Raw genomic sequence first — 18852 nt, 5'->3', positions numbered from 1 at the left:
CAGCTTCTAGCTGATTCAGAAAAGTTAAGTGTTTTACTCCACTCCACATCTCTTGTAAAAATTGAGTTTTTTCCTTTTTCCTGAGGCGTTACACTCGTAAAGCCCCTGTCAACCACATTCCCCTCTGCTTGAAAGATTAACTGGCATGCCTTTGCTAAATGACTCACCCCCCCAGGGACAAAAGCCTCTTCCAGGCCCAGATCAGTGCTGCTCAGCTGGGCATGGACTCAGGCGAGAGCTGGGTTCCTCTGGAGCTTTTTTTCCGCTTTCCTCCCAGCTGCGGAAGGCCTCGGCCTTCTTACAGCCATCACCTAAAAACGCTGGACATTTTCATTCATATAATCTGACACCTTCATCTCAAAAAAGGGTGAAGACATTTTTACTGTAATGAAGACCATGTTGTTATCACAAAACCATTTCATTTATGTATTTCTTTGAAGAGCAGACATTATTTTGACTACCTGCCTCTCCTAACTTATACTATGTACTTTTGCACCTAGTTGAGGCAAAAATAATGGTTTAAAACTGTGTAGATGTTTGTGGATTTATTTTCCACACCACTGCTCTTTCCATAACCCACTTAGAGTGACCTTTCTGTGCATTCAGGCTCGTGTTCTGTGACTCAGCTCTGAGCTGTTATGTGTACTCTCGGCTGACTCGGCCAGACTTCCAGTGTCCCTCTGCCGGACAGCTTCTGAAAGAGTTCAGGATGACACACAATGATTCGATCAGAGTCTTTTGTAGTCTCAAATAGTCTCAAATGATCTACAGACATAAAAAATTTTTTCTATTTCTTTCCCTCTCTTGTATTCCTCTCTCTCTCTCTCTCTCTCTCTCTCTCTCAAATTCATATACATATCACATATTAAATACATAGGTGTGACATTCTATACTTTACAGATCGCTATACAACACACTATTACAAAATAATTCCATTACACAACACAATACAGTTATGTCACTCTATCTGTCTCTCTCTCTCTCTCTATTCACAAAAGGGTTCTTGTTTAGTGAGGTGACACAATGGCGGCTTTTGTGTCTGTTAAGGTACTTGAGTGGCAGTGGATAGTTGATCTAAAAGGCTGTTACGTAGGTACATACGTGCAACCTTAATGGCTGGGAAAGATGAGAACAGTACTGTTGGCTCTTCACAGTGTCGTATTGTTTACGTTCTGTTATATGACTCTCCACCTGTAATGACAGTTTGGTTTAGGAGGCAGTTTGTTTGTTGTAACCCACCATTGGGCAAAAATGACCTGTTGGCCACTATGGAGCCCTACACACACATGTTCCCCCAACCTATTTTTCTGACATTCCCAGAAACCAACTAAAATTTCTACACTGGAGTTCCAGGTTCATTGTCAGTTCGTTATAATTGATTAAACCTGAGTTAAACTAAAATATTAGGTATTTAAACTTGATTTTGACAGAGGGCCCTAACCATTGCAGTTTTCATTTGTGCTTTGGTGGTGTATTTTACAAGAGATTGGTACCCGGGCTGATACTGACCTTATTTAGGGGATCAGGTACCAGATGTGACTGATCCACATTTAATAAAATGTCTTTCAATTCAATTCAATGTAGTTTTATTTATAGTATCAAATCATAACAAGAGTTATCTCAAGACACTTTACAGATAGAGGAGGTCTTGACCACACTATAATTTACAAAGACCCAATAATTCCAACAATTCCCCCAAGAGCAAGCATTTAGTGCGACAGTGGTGGGAAAAACTTCCATTTAGGCAGAAACCTGTGAGAGACCCTGACTCTTGGTGGGAAGCGTCTGCAGGTGCCGGTTGGGACACAGAGACACTAATCTTTGTCAATGTTAGAAAATGATGTGTTCGTGCTATCAATTATTAATAAACATTTATTTAGTCAGTGTAGGACGCCAACACTGTTTAGTTGCTGTACGTATATTGACTGAACAAGTGGGTTGTGCATTTTTGCTACTTCGGCTTTTCCTTTCTAAAGCTATATCAGCTATGTAGCATTAACTAAGTAACGTAATCAATGCTGATTATCTGAAAAAACCTGCACCCTGAACGTTTCTTAAGGCCTTTTTTCTGTAGTCTTTCAAAAAGGGAAACTTAAAATGGCTACAATGAAGTTGTCTTCAGGATGCCTGCTAGATGCAGTTAGAAGACGCTGTAAATGGACCTTGAGATTATTTGTCAAACTACTGTTTGTGTATTTGTTTAGTGGAACTAATTTATTTAATAAATTAAATACATTGTCTTCTAGTGACTTGTTGACGTGTTGCTTGCAGAATGAATGCACAGTTGGGATTCTGTATTTATAGCAGAGATGGGTACTGGAGTTTGAGATTTGGACTCAAGTCGCACTTAAGTCACACACATAGTGACCTTAGACTTGACTTGAGACTCGTCCTCAAAAGACTTCAGACTCAGCTCGAGATTCGGGACTTGTGAACAATCTTTTTTTCTCAGGAAATGTCTGATGAGGTTATTCCCCTCCCTGCGTAACCTATAACCTACAGTACTTACGTAACACGTAACATGTACTGATCTGCTGCGCTACACGTGAGAGAGGACAGCATGTCGACCGTACCTGCTTCTGTGCCATTCATCAGAATTTGGCTTTAAAAACGTCATACAACAAGGCCCAAACAAAATAAGCGCTGAATGCAAAACATGTGGACTCTACTCAAAGACGTGAGACTTGGCTCGGCTTTTTAGCTCAGAGATTTGTGAGCATCTCTGATTCATGGCATTGTTTTTGGTATTGCTCATCACCAATCTGCATGTAAGCCATCTCGTATTTAGCAAATTTCAATCTCAATATCTCAATCTCAATATTTCCCTCTGCAGCTACAGTAGATGAATGCCTTTAAAACAGGGGTCATCAACTACATTTTTCCAAGGACCAGAATGTTTCTAAGCAGACACTCCGGGGGCCGGACTTACAAATAAAGAAAATGAAATGAATTTATACCTAATACGCCTATTCTTGTTTGAAATTTTCACTTTGTTACTGAATTAATGCTATATTTCATTTTTTTTTTTTACATGTATTAGTGTGAGTGAACTCCTAAAAAACATAGAAACTCCATAATGATAACTGGCTCTTTAACTAGAAAAAAATCTCAGACTAGGAGGCAGTTCACTGAGGAGTGATGGTTAAAGTCTGTGATTAGGGAAACATGGTTGTAGTATGCAGCGTCCTGATTGGTGGAAAATGCTTGCAGAAAGAAATGGCTGTTGTCAGGTAATGGTGAATGATGAATGGACTGATAAGCAGGCCATGCATTCCTCATGTATGCCCCATTTGCAATGAAACGATGCTGTTGCAAAATAATACAACCAGCATCATCATCAACAATGAAGAACGCGAACATAACGATCGCGTCATTCACGTGCATATTAAGTAGCCACATGCGTCTGTTGTGGTCTTATAATACATCCATAGATTTACCGCTCCAGCGGAGAGGATGGCTCGTTCAGCCAACAGTTACATTTATAAAAATTAGTCCAAATTTCAAGATTCCCAGCAAACTAAGATAAACAGTTAGACTACAAACCGACAGCTTTTGTTTTAGCTTGTTTGTAAAAATTTGCTATTTGCAGAGTAGAGCTGTGTTCGCGTAAAACAGCGTGGTGGACAAGAGTGGACTGAGCAGACAGAGCAGATTGAAATATCGCTTTCTACATGTTTATGCCTGTCTATACAGGTGAGTCCATTGATAAGTATTGACTTTTTACTCACAAAGGTTTTATTGTAGCCTACTTACAGTAACGAGAGTAGTGTAAGTTGATCTGCCCCAGCGGCCGTTGGTAATCCTCTTTGTATCGTTCCCAGTCAGGTACTGCGTGTTTTAACGCACACACATCTCGGCTCAGCTGTGTGTGTGGAGCGCAGGCATCTGTACAGAATCCCGGCATGTGAATAGAAATGCAAATACAGGGGCTGGGTTTGTGCTCTACCTTTGTAATGTTACCTGCTGTAAATGCTTGAAATGCTAAATAACAGAACACATTTTTTCCTATTCACATTTTCTGAATTCATGATTATTCTGCGGGCCAGACTAAACGCTTTGGCGGGCCGGATGTGGCCCGCGGGCCGCCAGTTGACATTGGCTGCTTTAAAAGAAGGAAGGAAGCCAAGCGTTTTACTTTACTTTGCTCTGCTGCAGGTTTGCTTTACCTCCTGGACGTGAGAGGCTCCTGTTTTCCAAACTATTTGCCCCGACATTTACAAAGATAATCCACCATTGTAACAGTATTATTACATATATTAAATCCATCCATCCATCCATCTTCTTCCGCTTATCCGGTAACGGGTCGTGGGGGTAGCAGCTCCAGCAGGGGACCCCAAACTTCCCTTTCCCGAGCCACATTAACCAGCTCCGACTGGGGGATCCCGAGGCGTTCCCAGGCCAGGTTGGAGATATAATCCCTCCACCTAGTCCTGGGTCTTCCCCGAGGCCTCCTCCCAGCTGGACGTGCCTGGAAAACCTCCCTAGGGAGGCGCCCAGGGGGCATCCTTACCAGATGCCCGAACCACCTCAACTGGCTCCTTTCGACGCGAAGGAGCAGCGGCTCTACTCCGAGCTCCTCACGGATGACTGAGCTTCTCACCCTATCTCTAAGGGAGACGCCAGCCACCCTCCTGAGGAAACCCATTTCGGCCGCTTGTACCCTGGATCTCGTTCTTTCGGTCATGACCCAGCCTTCATGACCATAGGTGAGGGTAGGAACGAAAACTGACCGGTAGATTGAGAGCTTTGCCTTCTGGCTCAGCTCTCTTTTCGTCACAACGGTGCGATAAATTGAGTGTAATACCGCACCCGCTGCGCCGATTCTCCGACCAATCTCCCGCTCCATTGTTCCCTCACTTGCGAACAAGACTCCAAGGTACTTGAACTCCTTCACTTGGGGTAAAGACTCATTCCCTACCTGGAGAAGGCACTCCATCGGTTTCCTGCTGAGAACCATGGCCTCAGATTTAGAGGTGCTGATCCTCATCCCAGCCGCTTCACACTCGGCTGCGAACCGATCCAGTGAGTGCTGAAGGTCACAGGCCGACGATGCCATCAGGACCACATCATCTGCAAAAAGCAGCGATGAGATCCCCAGCTCACCAAACTGCAACCCCTCTCCACCCCGACTACGCCTCGATATCCTGTCCATAAATACTACAAACAGGATTGGTGACAAAGCGCAGCCCTGGCGGAGGCCAACTCTCACCTGAAACGAGTCCGACTTACTGCCGAGAACCCGGACACAGCTCTCGCTTTGGTCGTACAGAGATTGGATGGCCCTGAGAAGGGACCCCCTCACCCCATACTCCCGCAGCACCTCCCACAGTGTCTCCCGGGGGACCCGGTCATACGCCTTCTCCAGATCCACAAAGCACTTATAGCACATATATTAAATATATTTAATTAATTAGTTAGTGTGTACTAATTAACATTAGGAACATGCAGCGTGGTAATCAAAGTCTAATCTACTGCTCACTTTGACATGCCATAAGTTTATGTCTGCTTGATCTACATATGTTGTGTAAATTATACATAAGCCCAGTGAGTAATTAGGTTTTTGAAAGATTCCCAGCTCAGCACCAATCAAAGTGACTGACGTCCTGTGCAGTGTGTTAGCTCTGTCTATTTATGGCTCCAGTTCAGCTGTCATATTTATGTCTCTACAAGTTGCCCTTGACTTAACGTTGACTTTCCCAGTTCTTACATCACCACACCAAACCACATTCCTCTATGCTGTGTGTATGTGTGTTTGAAGATTGTACAGCAGCGCTTGGCACATACTTGTGTGAACATGCCTGTAAGTATAACTGAGTAATCAAAACAATTCCACGAAATTGGAATTGTCGAGAACAAACAGAATTATCAAAACTGTATCTGATGACATGGCAGCAGTAATAAGTGATACACTCAGAGCGTGTAACAGAAGAAAGTAGGGCTGCTCGATTATGGAAAAATTCAAAATCACAATTATTTTGGTCAATATTGAAAAATTCAACACAATTACTCATTGACTTTTGGAAAGATGTTGCATAAATTGAACTTATAGAAACAGTGAAACAAATCAACAGTGAAAACACCTTGAATTGTGAAATATCCCTTAATACTTTTCAAAATATTTGAATTCCCCATTCAGAACACAAGACAAAATAAGTTGATTTGCAAAACCTAATGTGCAAAATAATCGTTTTTCTCGATTACTCTGTCTTTGTGATCATTAGGAGCCAAAATCGAAATCGCGATCAAACTTTGATTCATTGCATAGCCCTAGAACAAAAGGAGAATATACTAATAGAAGAGAGAGTAAACAAGAGTAGAGTAGGAGGGAAATGGGAAAAACGTGTCTCTGTGTGTCAGAGAAAGAGAACAACAGAGAGAGGAGCGAGACGGACCACAAACTCCAACGGAAAGCAAGGAAGGGAGGCGGGAATACTGTGCTAACAGCCCGCCCACACACACATTACCAGGAGTGAGTCATAACACAGATTGAGCATGAGTGAGCCAGAGAAGCTTCAGCCTGTGCAGACACAACGGCGTGTCCTCCGCAACACCATCATACAGAGAAGTTTGACTGAGTGTGCGACCGACAGCTCGTCTGTGTGTCACTGAGCTTTAGGATCACAGTGAGTATTGTTGCCCTCTCCTTTCTGCTCTGTAGTTGTGTGAAGGGGCTGCTCTGTGTCTGGTATAAGTATTCCTCATGCCGTATTGTTCCCACTGGTGTGTGTCTGTCTTGTTTTGCTCTGTCTGGTACGGCTTGGACTCTAAAGGTTCAACAAATTGTTGTGTTACAGTAGTTTATTGCTTTTTTCCTCTTTCTTGTTTGCTAGGAAAAGATACGCTCCCTGACAGGCTGAGCCTCTAGTCTGCTAAAGGAAACAGGCATTTTTGCACGAAGCAGCACTTAGAGTTTTTTTTAGATTGGTTGTAATTGCAGGTCTTGTATTGAGTCATTGGGAGTGGATGAGTGGACGAGTTGAAGTTGGCAAAAGTTAAAGGGGCTATATTCAAAATACTGAAGAAAACAAGTGGGCTGGGATTGCCTCCACACGTCTCTCACAGACCACCAATTGTGAAACGCCGTCATTTTGTGGCACTAACATGCACGCACAGCTGGACCAGCTATCAAAACAAAGAACAAAGAAGCTCGGTTTACAGCACACACAGAGGTAGTGTGACTTCATTTATCTGATCAGGATGCCATTACTTCACTATACCTTTACATATGCTGCTATATTAATGTTCTGAATTTTGAGTACAGAACTAAGTTAAGCATTTTTTAGTCCATATCTTTTGCTGCCGTTCACTGTAGTATAGCACAGTTTGGTTTGAGTCTATATAACTGTCAGCTACCAAAAGAACAGCAGGAGACAAACAGCTGACAATTGACAGTTTTATTGCTCCTCTGGCACCTTGAAAACAACATAGGTAAACACAGTAAGCGATGCAGCACACAAACACACAAGCAGACTAAGCAGGGGCCACCACAATGTGAAGGAAACATATTTCTGTGGCATTTGCTATTGCTTTGGCCCTGCGTGGAACTGCAGTAAGTAAGAGAGGGATTTGCAACTCAGCCAGTTTTAGACTAGTTCCAGTAATTGACATTTCTAGGCGATGCCATCACAAATGAGTAAGTGTGTTCAGTGGAGCTATTTTCTGACAAATCATTGCCAACAAAGTGACACTATTTCTGGTTTTGGCAATAGTGATGGAAATTCATGTGTTCAAAAGTGTTCCATGATCTACTGAAAATAACTGGAATGGGTGTTTGTTAAAGGGGAACTTCACCACTTTTACACATCAAAGTCTGTTTTTAAAGGTCTACTGCATATGTAAAAAAAGGTGTATGAAGCCTTTAGTGTCTCCAGATGGAGCTGTGTGGCGTCTGATAAATGTTCTCAGGTGATGGCTCTTGGGTCAGCGTCGGTTGGGGCTGAAGAGTTTGAAAATGTAAAAAACACACCTCATCTCTGCTGCAGCCTGGAGGTTCTAGGCTACATTAGCAGCTACTAGCATAAGATACCCAAACTGTAGGCAGTCCAGTTGCATTGGATCACTGGTTTTAACAGACGACATCACATTCCTCCAATCCTAGCTTCACTTCACTGGCTCCCTGTTCGTATGAGAATTGATTTTAAGATTTTACTGATCACTTTTAAGGCTCGTCAGGGTCTGGCCCCTGACTATATCTTGGAGATGCTTGTCCCATATGAGCCTGTTCGCAGCCTTAGATCCTCGGGCGGGGCCCTTTTAATATTTATGTTTTGTTTATGCTTCTGTTTCTTCTGTTAAAGCACTTTGTAAGCTGTTGTTTTTAAAGGTGCTATACAAATAAAGTTATTATTACTGTGGGTAATGTAGGCGCCAGGTTTTGATGAGGAAAAAGAACGCATTAGAATAACAAAGACAATATCTCTGGTTCTTCTGCATCGATTTTGATAATTTAACTATCGTGAGTCCAACAACATTATAAGAGTGCAATGCTAAATTAGTGGAGTACTCTTTATTTTGTCTGAAAGCTGGTGAAAAGGCTTCAAGCCACATACTAGTATGTAAACCCCTTGGGATGAGACAGGGGCCAGACATATTAAATGTGGTGCTTTCATGTTGTATTACACCTTGTCAACATAATATAGGTAGCATATTTCTCTCACTGTCTCACACAGGCTTCTGGGATGCTCAGTGTTACCACAGGAGGAAGGACTCGGTCTCCTTGTCTGGAATAGCTGCTCCCGAGAGACCACCTCCCCCTGCCCAGAGACTAGTCTCCTCGGCCACCAACCCAGGGCGCCCTCGGCTTCTAACCCGCACCCCATCAGAGCTTGAGTGTTGCCAGTCTAATGGAGCACTTTGCTTCATCAACCCCCTCTTCATAAAGGTTCACCAACCAGATGGTGACCACAGCACCGCTTCAAATCCCTCTGGTACAGCAAAGCAAGGTCTGAGGGAGGAAACTGTCAGCGACAGCCTAGAAACCAACAGCACGGGCACGCAACACTCTTGCAGAGACAGTCATCAGGTCTGTACTTCAGAGCAAAGTGACAGCAGCCAGTTCGCTCAAAGCAACCTTCAGAGCCTCGACAGAAACACAGAGTTACCGGACATTGACAGCCAAACCAGCGTCAGCAGTAGCCAGAAGCTAAGCCCTGCAGACAGCGTGCCGCGGTCCCCACCTCCACGTCCACCCCCGCCTAGCATTGTGCTGCAACGCTCAGCCCCTCCTCTCCGACAGCGCAGTATGCCGGAGAAGATCGCCTGGATCAACATCCCCAAGGAGAAGATGGAGGACAGGGAGAGGGAGAGGGGCAGCAGCCTCCTTTCTCGTCTGGGCTCCTCGCTAAGCATCAGCCCCTCGTCCTCCCCTCCCAAGAGATTTAGCATCAGCTCCCCCATATCCATCCCCCGGCCCTCCCTGCCCATCTCTCTATCAACTCTCTCTTCCTCTCCACGCCGGGCCAAGGCCTCCCCATCATCCAGTCAGGAAGATGCCCAGTGCCACCTGGCGCTGGAGGACCAAACTATAGAGAAGGCCCTCATTAGGGCCAGACTGTCTCGGTGTAATGCTACCAGAACCTCCACCCAGGACTCCAGTAGTCCTCCAGACCCTTCGCTGATGACACCAAGCAAGCAGGCAGTTGAGACAGGAGGAGAGGAAGAAGAAGCAGGCGAGGAATGCAGTGGCGGCGGCCAGCGGCTGAGCGACATGAGCCTTTCCACAGATTCCTCAGACTCTCTGGATTTCTCTCAGTCCTCGGCCTTCTTCCTTCCCCCTCTGCATGACCCCAGTCCCCCCACGGTGGCGGATTTTAACACCCACCTCCCCCTCTCCATCCCACCGTCCCACCTGCCGTACTGCAGCATGGAGGACGACGATGACGAGGAAGACGACGATGACGAGGACCCCGACTATGGCGTCAGTCTGGAGAGCGACCAGGACCAAGATCAGGACCTGACCATGGTACCGCCGGGCCACCGCACAAAGCGCCGCCCCAGCGCCAGCGCTCTGGTCCTGCAGAAGGCCCTGCGAGGGCAGCTGCGCAAGATGAGCGGTGTTTTCAACTCGCTGCTGACGCCTGAGAAGAGGGCGATTCGCAGGGTGCTGGAGCTGTCCCGAGATAAAAGCTCGTACTTCGGCTGCCTGGTGCAGGACTACCTGAGCTACATGAGAGAGGGTGCGGGCACCCAGGCCTGGCAGGGCTACGCCTCTGGACTGGAGCTGCTGCAGACTCTCCGCCAGTTCATCACTCAGATGAAGAGCTACCTGCGACAGAGCTCCGAGCTGGAGCCACCACTTGAGAGCCTCATTCCTGAAGATCAGATCGGTGAGTAACAAATGAAATAGTTCCACCATCTTTTACTCTTAGCTCTGTTTTTTCATACTTGTTATTTCACTAGTTTTGGCAGCAATGGCTTGTGCACTGCAAATGTAACTGTTGCCTCTCTCTGGAACAATGTCGGCTTTATGCTTTAATAACAGTAATTGTGGGTGTTCGCATGTCATGTAGGGCTGTCCCAAACGATTATTTTTAAAACAATTATTTTTTAAATGATTATTTTTTCGATTAGTCGACTAATCTAACGATTCATTTTACAATAAGCGATTATTTTCTTATTGCTCAATTATTAACAATTTACACAAAACAAAGGTTCAAGTCTCTATTTATTCAAATTGTTTAACACTGCACTGTTGAAGTAAAATTAATTTGTAGTGCAACCTGAAGCCAGATGTAGGCTATCAATCCAACAACAAAATAAAGTCACTTTCAGAAAAATAAAAACTTAAAGTAAACAAAAGAGTAGCCTGTATTTGCTTTTTAACATAATGAATAAGCTCTTGTTTAACATCCAAGCTCTTCTCCCTTTAATCTTACAGTAAAAAAGTGCAATAAACAAACAATCAGATGTATCAAATAAATCCAACATAAGGCAAGTTGCAGAGTGTCTAATATAACAGTCTGTAATCGATTGGGTCACTCATGATGATGGTAAACTAAAAAAATAGTACTGCCGATTGACAGCGTTTGATGATGCTTAATGTTAAGTCATAGCAGGGCATTAAAACGAATCAACGGACTAACGTACCGTTGGGCTACTACTGGGAACACATTCCGTGTCACTTTGTTGATAATCGCACACGTCTACAGTGCACGTTGTGTCCGAGCCCAGCCCGACACATTAACTGGAATTATGAGCCCGGGCGTTTTAACCCGACAATTTTTTTAATACGTGGGCCGTTATAACTGACGTTATAAAGGACTCGTGAGATATCTGAAACAATCTGGCCTGGTTGCGCAATTAGTAATTAGACAGTGCTACAGATGGGGGAGACACGATTTTGCACAGTTTACCTCACACTCAAGTCAGTGCAGGACATATATCCAGAGCTACAGGAGAAGCTGGAGAGGCATAGCTTTCTCCCCACCCAATAACGATAATAAAATCATGATTAAAAAAACACAAATACTTGATGAAGGCCCGAGGATAGTGGCGGGACATATCTGCCCGAGCCGGCCCGTGGGTCAAGTTCGGGCTCTGGCAGAGAATCTAAACTCTACTTGGGAGGGAAAGGGACAAAAAGGTGAGCAGAACTTACAGTGTTTTGCTGCTGTTATCCTGACTCAGGGATGCATTTTACAAAGTCTACAGACTACCACGTTGTTGTTGGCATTAAGAGTAAAATACTTCCACACTTTAGAATACCGTGTGCGAGCCTTTTTCTCAACGTGTTGTTGAACTTGCGAGGAATCCATACTTGCGCGGTTGCTGGAGGCAGCCGGTTATTTATAGATTTCTACACGTGACAAGTTGACGCAAATTATTTGTGCTGACGCATTTATGTAATCGATTACATCGACTATGTCCCAGCCCTAATGTCATGTGCCTAAAAGGTCTACTGTGGTTGGCTCAGTGGTTAGCACTGCTGCCTTACAGCTAGTAGGCACTGCAGATCCCTGGCCCGGGCATGGCCTTTCTGTGTGGAGTTTCAATGTTCTCCCCGTGTTTTGTGTGTTTCCTCTGGGTGCTCCAGTTTCCTCCCAACATATAGACATGCATTCTAGGTAACTAGGACTACAGTTGAAAATTAGCTGACTGGTTAAAACTGGCGCAATTACAATAAATACATCTTAGATTACTGCTGAAATGCTGGGGCTGCTCGATTGCAACATGTCTACCTTTTAGCATTATGACCTCAGGCTCAACTCAACACGGAGGGTGGTGAGAGTCATCTATTTATGTGTTTACGAATATTTTAGTGATTATTTTCAGGAAGTGTGAATGACTGATTTATTTATAGAGAAATCTTAAATTATACAGAAACACTGTGTCACAGAAAGTGTGTTCAATGCAGACACAGCGGTTTCACTTCAATATTCTAGCAGTAAGTACATTGGAAATCGTCCGTGTTTGCAGCTGGATGCGTGCACATGGGTTTATGCATATGTATACATCCCTGGTGGCCATTAGGCTATTTTTTGTTAATCGTTGTCATGTATCCTGGTAAGTCAGTATCCATTTGAAAAAGAAAGTAAGGACAGGCGAACATGGAGTCAAATCAATCTTACCTTTTGAAATGGAGTGCAAAGCTCCTATAGTCCATAGGTCCAGTCCTAACATTTGCATTTCCATCTTGTTGCCCTTTATTATATCCATCCTTTTATTGCATCGTACAATATCATGAGAGCAACATGAAAGGGGGACCCGACACAACCACACACACACACACACACACACACACACACACACACCTGCCGGAAGAGCGGTCTGAATCATTTAGGCGAAGATTCAGTGGCTGCATTAGACCTTGGACAGAGTAACATGTAAACAGAAAGCACAAAGAGGGTTTTATCTCAGGAGGAAGGGAGCTGGTGAACCAACCTGTTTCTACTGGCCCAGTTCAAATGGTTCACCACAGGGCTGTAATTATGGAGTCATGAACTGGGTGAAAAACTGCTGTCTTTTTATCAGTCATCACACAACATGAATACTAATCTTGAATGCTGACATTTTACATTTTCATATTAGTTTTTTTAGCAACTTTTTAATTGTAAGAATGATGTTTTTACTTAACTTATTTGAAAATGTTATTGGTGGCAATGTCAGCATCTGTTCTTTGTTTCCTTTTCAAAGCACGGTATTTTGTTAAAGGGGCACTTCAACCTCTTTACACAGGAAGTTCAGTTTACTCGTGTGTGTTCTACTCATCCTGTGAAAGCAGTTGTATAATGTCTTGAGAGGCTGGATCACAAATTTGAAGTGTGGAGTTTGGAAGATGGGGGTGTTTACCAAGCATTGAAAGTCAAATGAAAGACCATCCAGTTGCATTATGGGAAATGTAGGATCCAGCTTGACTACAGCTAGGGACTAAAATGATCTTGGATGCTTTGATTTTGCTCATTCATTTAATTTAATCTGTGTTTCACAAATCAAACAACATTATGGAAGTGACATACACAGCAACAGCAAATGCTTCATTATCACTTACAGCATTTGTGAACTGATGCAACACTGCTTTAACATGTTGAGCTCTGAACATGTGCTGTGAGAAGGTCTTTTCCAGCAAAAGTGCTTTGGCACACAGCAAGTGGTCTTTTTTTATGGTGTTTGGGATTTTTGAAAATTAATTAGAACTGAGTAGGCATATAAATACATTTAAATACATATAAATGCACAATTACATGTCATTTAGCTGACACTTTTATCCAAAGCTTTCAACCCTGAAGGTGCAAACTCCAGACAACAAGTAGTAAGTGCAAGTACATTAGCTTTACATAAGCAAAACTACAAAGAGCCATATGAAAGTGCAGCTTCAAGAAATATATATACTATTTTTCTTTTATTTTATGTTTATCTGAGGTGCAGTCAGAAGAGATGTGTTTTTAGCCTTTGGCGGAAGATGCGTAGGCTTTTGGCCATCCTGATGTCAATAGGGAGCTCATTCCACCATTTTGGAGCCAGAACAGCGAACAGTCAGGATTTTGTTGAGTGATTAGTTGTCCCTCGCTGTGAGGGGGCCAATCAGTTACCACTTTTATAAATTTATTTTCTCCACGTTTGGGTAAAATAAAAAAAGAGAGATATTGGTGCCCTCTACTGCTCTCTTATAAGGCATAAAACTCCCTAAATAAAAAAACAACAAAAAAACGTTTTAGCTTTGATTGGCATGTGCCTAATTATAGTGCTAGTTTGTATGCTTGTATGTTGAGTGTAGTGGTTGCCCCTTCTGTTGCCTGTTTTCTGAATGATCTATTTTCCACAGGAATGACACAATGGGAACTGCTGCGGTTTTAGTTCTTCGAATAGTTGCACAACATTTTGTTGTGACCGCTTCAGAGAGTGTTTTCTGTTCAACTCAAAGGCCAGCTGGCCCAGATGCATTGGGTGACTGTGTGCCAAGTCGTCCACTCTCTTTTTTTTTTTTACTCCAACTCCAGTTCTTTTAAACTAACTCTCCAATCAGTGAGGAAGATTTAAGGCAAGCCCCCTCCACTTTCTGTCTCTCTGTCGTTCTCTGACACTCTTTGTATTTTTTCTTGGTTTCTGTGTTTCTTTTACACTCTCTCTCTCTCTCTCTCTCTCTCTCTCTCTCTCTCTCTCTCTCTCTCTCTCTCTCCCTCCCTCCCTCCCTCTCTCTCTCTCTCTCTCTCTCTCTCTCTCTCTCTCTCTCTCTCTCTCTCTCTCCTCCGCTCTCCTTGCTTTAAAGTAATGTGCCAGTATTTTGGTATGACTGTTGGTGCTTTCACGCAGTATTTAATGTAAAGGAGGGATGGGGGATTGGGACTCATTTTTTTGACAGTATGGTAACTTTTAATGCCTTAAAGGTGCCCTGCCACACGTATTTCATTACTTTGTGGTAATGTCTGAAGTTCTACCATGGACTCTGTAACATTTTGTGTGGAAAAAATGCCTTGGTTACCTTGTTTTAAGCCATTCTAGTGTGGTATAGAAATCCTGCAGGAAGACTCAGCATGATTTGTGCCAGTTCTCATTACTATTCAACGAGCTAAGCTGCTTGACTCTGATTGGCTAACAGCTAGCCAATGAGAGCCTGGCTATCAGCATCCTTTATCCAGCACAACTGGGCGAGCTCATGAATAGTAATGAGCTCAGGCAACACCACGTCAGACTGACCAGCTTTGTAATTGGCCTGATTTCTCCGCTTTTTTCTTTTTTTAGTGGCTAGAGCTGACAGAGGAGGTAGCAGTTCATTTTCACATTCACGACATAACACAAACACATATGGACATATTTAAAAAAATACAAGTAAAAACGGTGTTGTTTACCGTTAAACTTGAGCTAAATTATGCCAATTTATAGGTGAAAACAACAAATGTGCAGAAAGTAAGGGGAGACAAACCAGTGTTTCAAATATGGAAGATGCTGTTGTTGTTCCCTTCTAGTAGCTCACTCAGCAACCCAAACATGTGTGTGTTTGGGTTCAGGATGTTCAGACGGGGGGATGGTGGAGTGGGGGGGCAGAATAGAGTTCCTTGTATTCCACTCATCCCGCACAGCGAGGCTCTCCTCTGGCAGATAGCCTGAGACAACTCTACGTCATGGACCTGTTTGTGGTGCGCATTCCCATAAAAGGGGACATTTGGCACGTTTTTTTTTTTGCCTTTTATACCGCACAAAATGGACCATGTGTGCCACCTACTTCAGTCAAGAGGAACAGGTTGTTAAAATGAATAGCTATGAAGAAATTAGAAAATACAACAATTTAGGCAAATTGCAACAAATTAGGCATGAGACGAATTCTGGCAGAAAATGACTAGTTGTGTAAATTTGTTAAAGTTAATATATTTATTTTACCACTCACTGCACTCTCAATGCCTACTGTTTAATGTCTAACGTGACAACTGCACATCATAGAGCTCTTAAACTTTGAACTTGATTAAACATTATACTCAAGAACTGCGTCTGACACTGTCCCATAATGGATACAATTCAGTTTTTGGCCAAATCAAAGTGAAATTAATTTTGTTGATTGAATATTATCTGTGATGAATACCATTAGACTAATCCTTTTTCTAATCAGTGTTCTATTAGCTGAAATACCAGCAGTGCAAAACGAAGCATAAAGACTTAACCCAAATTGGTATGTAGTTGCTGTGCCTTCATCACTCTTGTGGATGGTATGCCATAACATAACATAACATAACATTTAATGTGGCAATATTTCCTGAAGCATACAGGGAAAAAATTACACTTACAGCATACAGTGTTCTTACTCAGATTTTCTGCATCACCAACTGAATGCATGTAGGTTTCCGTATAAAAAAAAACAACGCGGTGCATACAGTTTGATAGCACAGCTTTTATGGCAACACGCACAGAGCCTAAAGGAGAAACTCTGGGTTAACAAATAAAGTTGATAACCACCATTGTGATACTTTACCTTTATCTCTACACACTGGTCGCTGCTGGTTTGTTTGACCCAAGGATAGGTACAAAGGCTATTTTTAAGATGTACGTATATTATCCAAGCAGGAAGTAAGCAATCTACTATGTATCAGGAGAGCTCCTTGGTTAAGTGACAAGACACTCTCCTCCTGATTACACCAGGCTATTTTTACTACAGCGATACACAGTTTCATTTCCTGCATGGCTTTGCTTTTCTGTGTGTATGGGTGCTTTTGTGTGTGTTTACTGTGATTCTATCTGCCTAAAGTTTTGCCCCAAAATGTTGAAGTTGAAGTGAAAACTCTAGCACAAAGGAATAAAATGCATTTTTAAATCATTGGGAGAATGAGCATTGAAGGCCATTCCACCGTGGCAAAGAATCGCAAAACTATGTATATATAAAATATAAATAACTATATATATAACAACAATGTGATAAATACATGCTGCATAAATTCAGCATAAATGCAGCATGTCCTTTTTAATTAATAAATTATGGCTGGACGATTTGAGGAACATATCTAATTGCGTTTATTTTGACTGATATTGCAATTGCGATATGAGCAATGATATTGGAGGAAATGGTCATTTTTGCATCCTAATTCTCATTTGCATTGAAAAATATGTTAAAAGGATCATGGTGTGATTTTTGCGAGGATCTGTACCAAAGAAAGATTTTTTTTCTTAAAACTTGTAGGTCGGGACGTTTCTGCAGCACCACAACTCAGAATGGTGTTTTACACACATTTTGCCTTTAAGAAATAGTGTGTGAATATTGCACTAGTCCATAATGCGATTTTGATAAAATTGCTATTAATTGTGCAACCCCAGTTGACTTTACCTTGTAGAGTTATGAAGGATAAGATGTTTAGTTAAAGGCTAGAAGAGGACAGAGAGGATGTTTGGTTAGAGGATGTTTATATCAAGCGGGAAGGCCCTGTTTGTGTCTGATTGTTGCAGACTGACTCCTCTGTGTTTCCTACCTTCCGTCTGTGATACAACAAACACAAAGGAGACGGGAGGGAGGTAAGTCACAGTGCCATGTAAGCGAGGTGCATGGATTCCCTGTGAAGCCAGAGCAGGACACAGGAATACGTAGGGGTAAGCATTCACTCTTGGCCGCCAGTGTCCGAAATCAACTTTACTCACCGGCCAAGTCGGCGGGTAGATAAAAAAAAATGGCATGCAGACAGCAGAGGAACAGAGGAAATTAGCTGCAGCTTCGACAAAACGAAGACACAGGTTTACTCACCATGTGGCAGATAGCCCTCTGAAATTTACTCGCCAAACGGAAAATTGGCCCCGCATTTGCTGTCTGGCGAGTGTTGATTATAGACCCTGTTGGCCACTCCTCTAAAGTGGGGAAAACTCATGGCCACATTGAAACTAAACTTAAAAGCCTGTAACACACACAACCTTTACTTTGAGCGGTCTCATTTTCTATGTCTGTACATTTGGACTTTTCTCCCTTTTAGAATGACATAAACAGAGCCCTTTAATCACTGTAACATAGGGTTAGGGTTCCAACCTGCCTGATGAATATGTGCTGCTTCTTAGTTCTCTATTTTATACATATAAAAAATAGTAAATTGAATATCTTTGGGGTTACACTGTTGGACAAAACAAGATATTTGAAGACATCAACTTCAACTTGTGATGGACATTTTTCATTATTTTATCGTTTTTATTTTATCAATCAAATGATTAATCAATAAGATAATATTCAGATTAGTCAATAATGATGACAAATTGTTAATTGCAGCTCTAGTACTATTGTCTAGCAAAACAATGACACAAGAAATTTGAGAAAAAGCTTTTTTGTCTTGAACTTCTAGCCCTTGTATCTCTTTTCTCTAATTCTTATTTCTCACATTACTCTTCCGAAGAAGGGGAAGTGTGATAGTTAAAACATTTGATTAGTCCTTGTTCCTGTTACAGGTTGTGTCGGAAAATACCTGTTTTCTGTATTACAATTTCAAAGCTTGTTCCGTTTGTTGAAGAAGTCCTGCACACTGTCCATTACGCATGCAAATACTTTATTTCACAATGTTTCGGTCACACAGACCTTCCTCAGGTGAATTTACACTTCACATTGAATTGTGCGCTCAAGTAGTTTGGTTGACTACTCTGAACCAATCAGAATCTGCTCACAGGTGACTTTCCATCACCATCTGTGAGTAACAAATAGAGGTAATGTCAGCTCTCTCTTAACACAGTCAGAATATTGTCAACCATTCTCCATTAACAGATATTAGAAATCTGACTTGAAAAATACAATCTGATCAATTCAAATACATAATTAAATGATGAAGAAGACAAAATAAGAAAGTGCATGAAAAGAAAAGGAAAAGGAAAAAATATATTACAACATGATATTTAGGTTGAACCCATCATTCAGGCCTTTGGGAGATAGTGTTTCTAATGTGAAAATCCAGTATGCTTCACGTC

The 18852-nt window shown here is 42.5% G+C and overlaps 1 protein-coding gene across 4 annotated transcripts in view; it reads left to right on the top strand.

The window, feature by feature from the left end:
- The window catches only part of LOC116047870 (ras and Rab interactor 2-like), a 54261-nt gene that overhangs the window by 25615 nt on the left and 9794 nt on the right, over positions 1–18852 (top strand). For all 4 annotated transcript variants that reach the window (XM_031296894.2, XM_031296891.2, XM_031296893.2 and 1 more), the window contains one exon: positions 8670–10325. In XM_031296894.2, the coding sequence (XP_031152754.2) occupies positions 8670–10325 (1656 nt within the window). The remainder of the gene's footprint in view (positions 1–8669; positions 10326–18852) is intronic.

This window comes from Sander lucioperca, chromosome 15, assembly GCF_008315115.2.
Source record: "Sander lucioperca isolate FBNREF2018 chromosome 15, SLUC_FBN_1.2, whole genome shotgun sequence".
Taxonomy (NCBI): domain Eukaryota; kingdom Metazoa; phylum Chordata; class Actinopteri; order Perciformes; family Percidae; genus Sander; species Sander lucioperca.
Note: the sequence above shows the minus strand (reverse complement) of the source record. Positions and strands in the feature narration are given on the sequence as shown.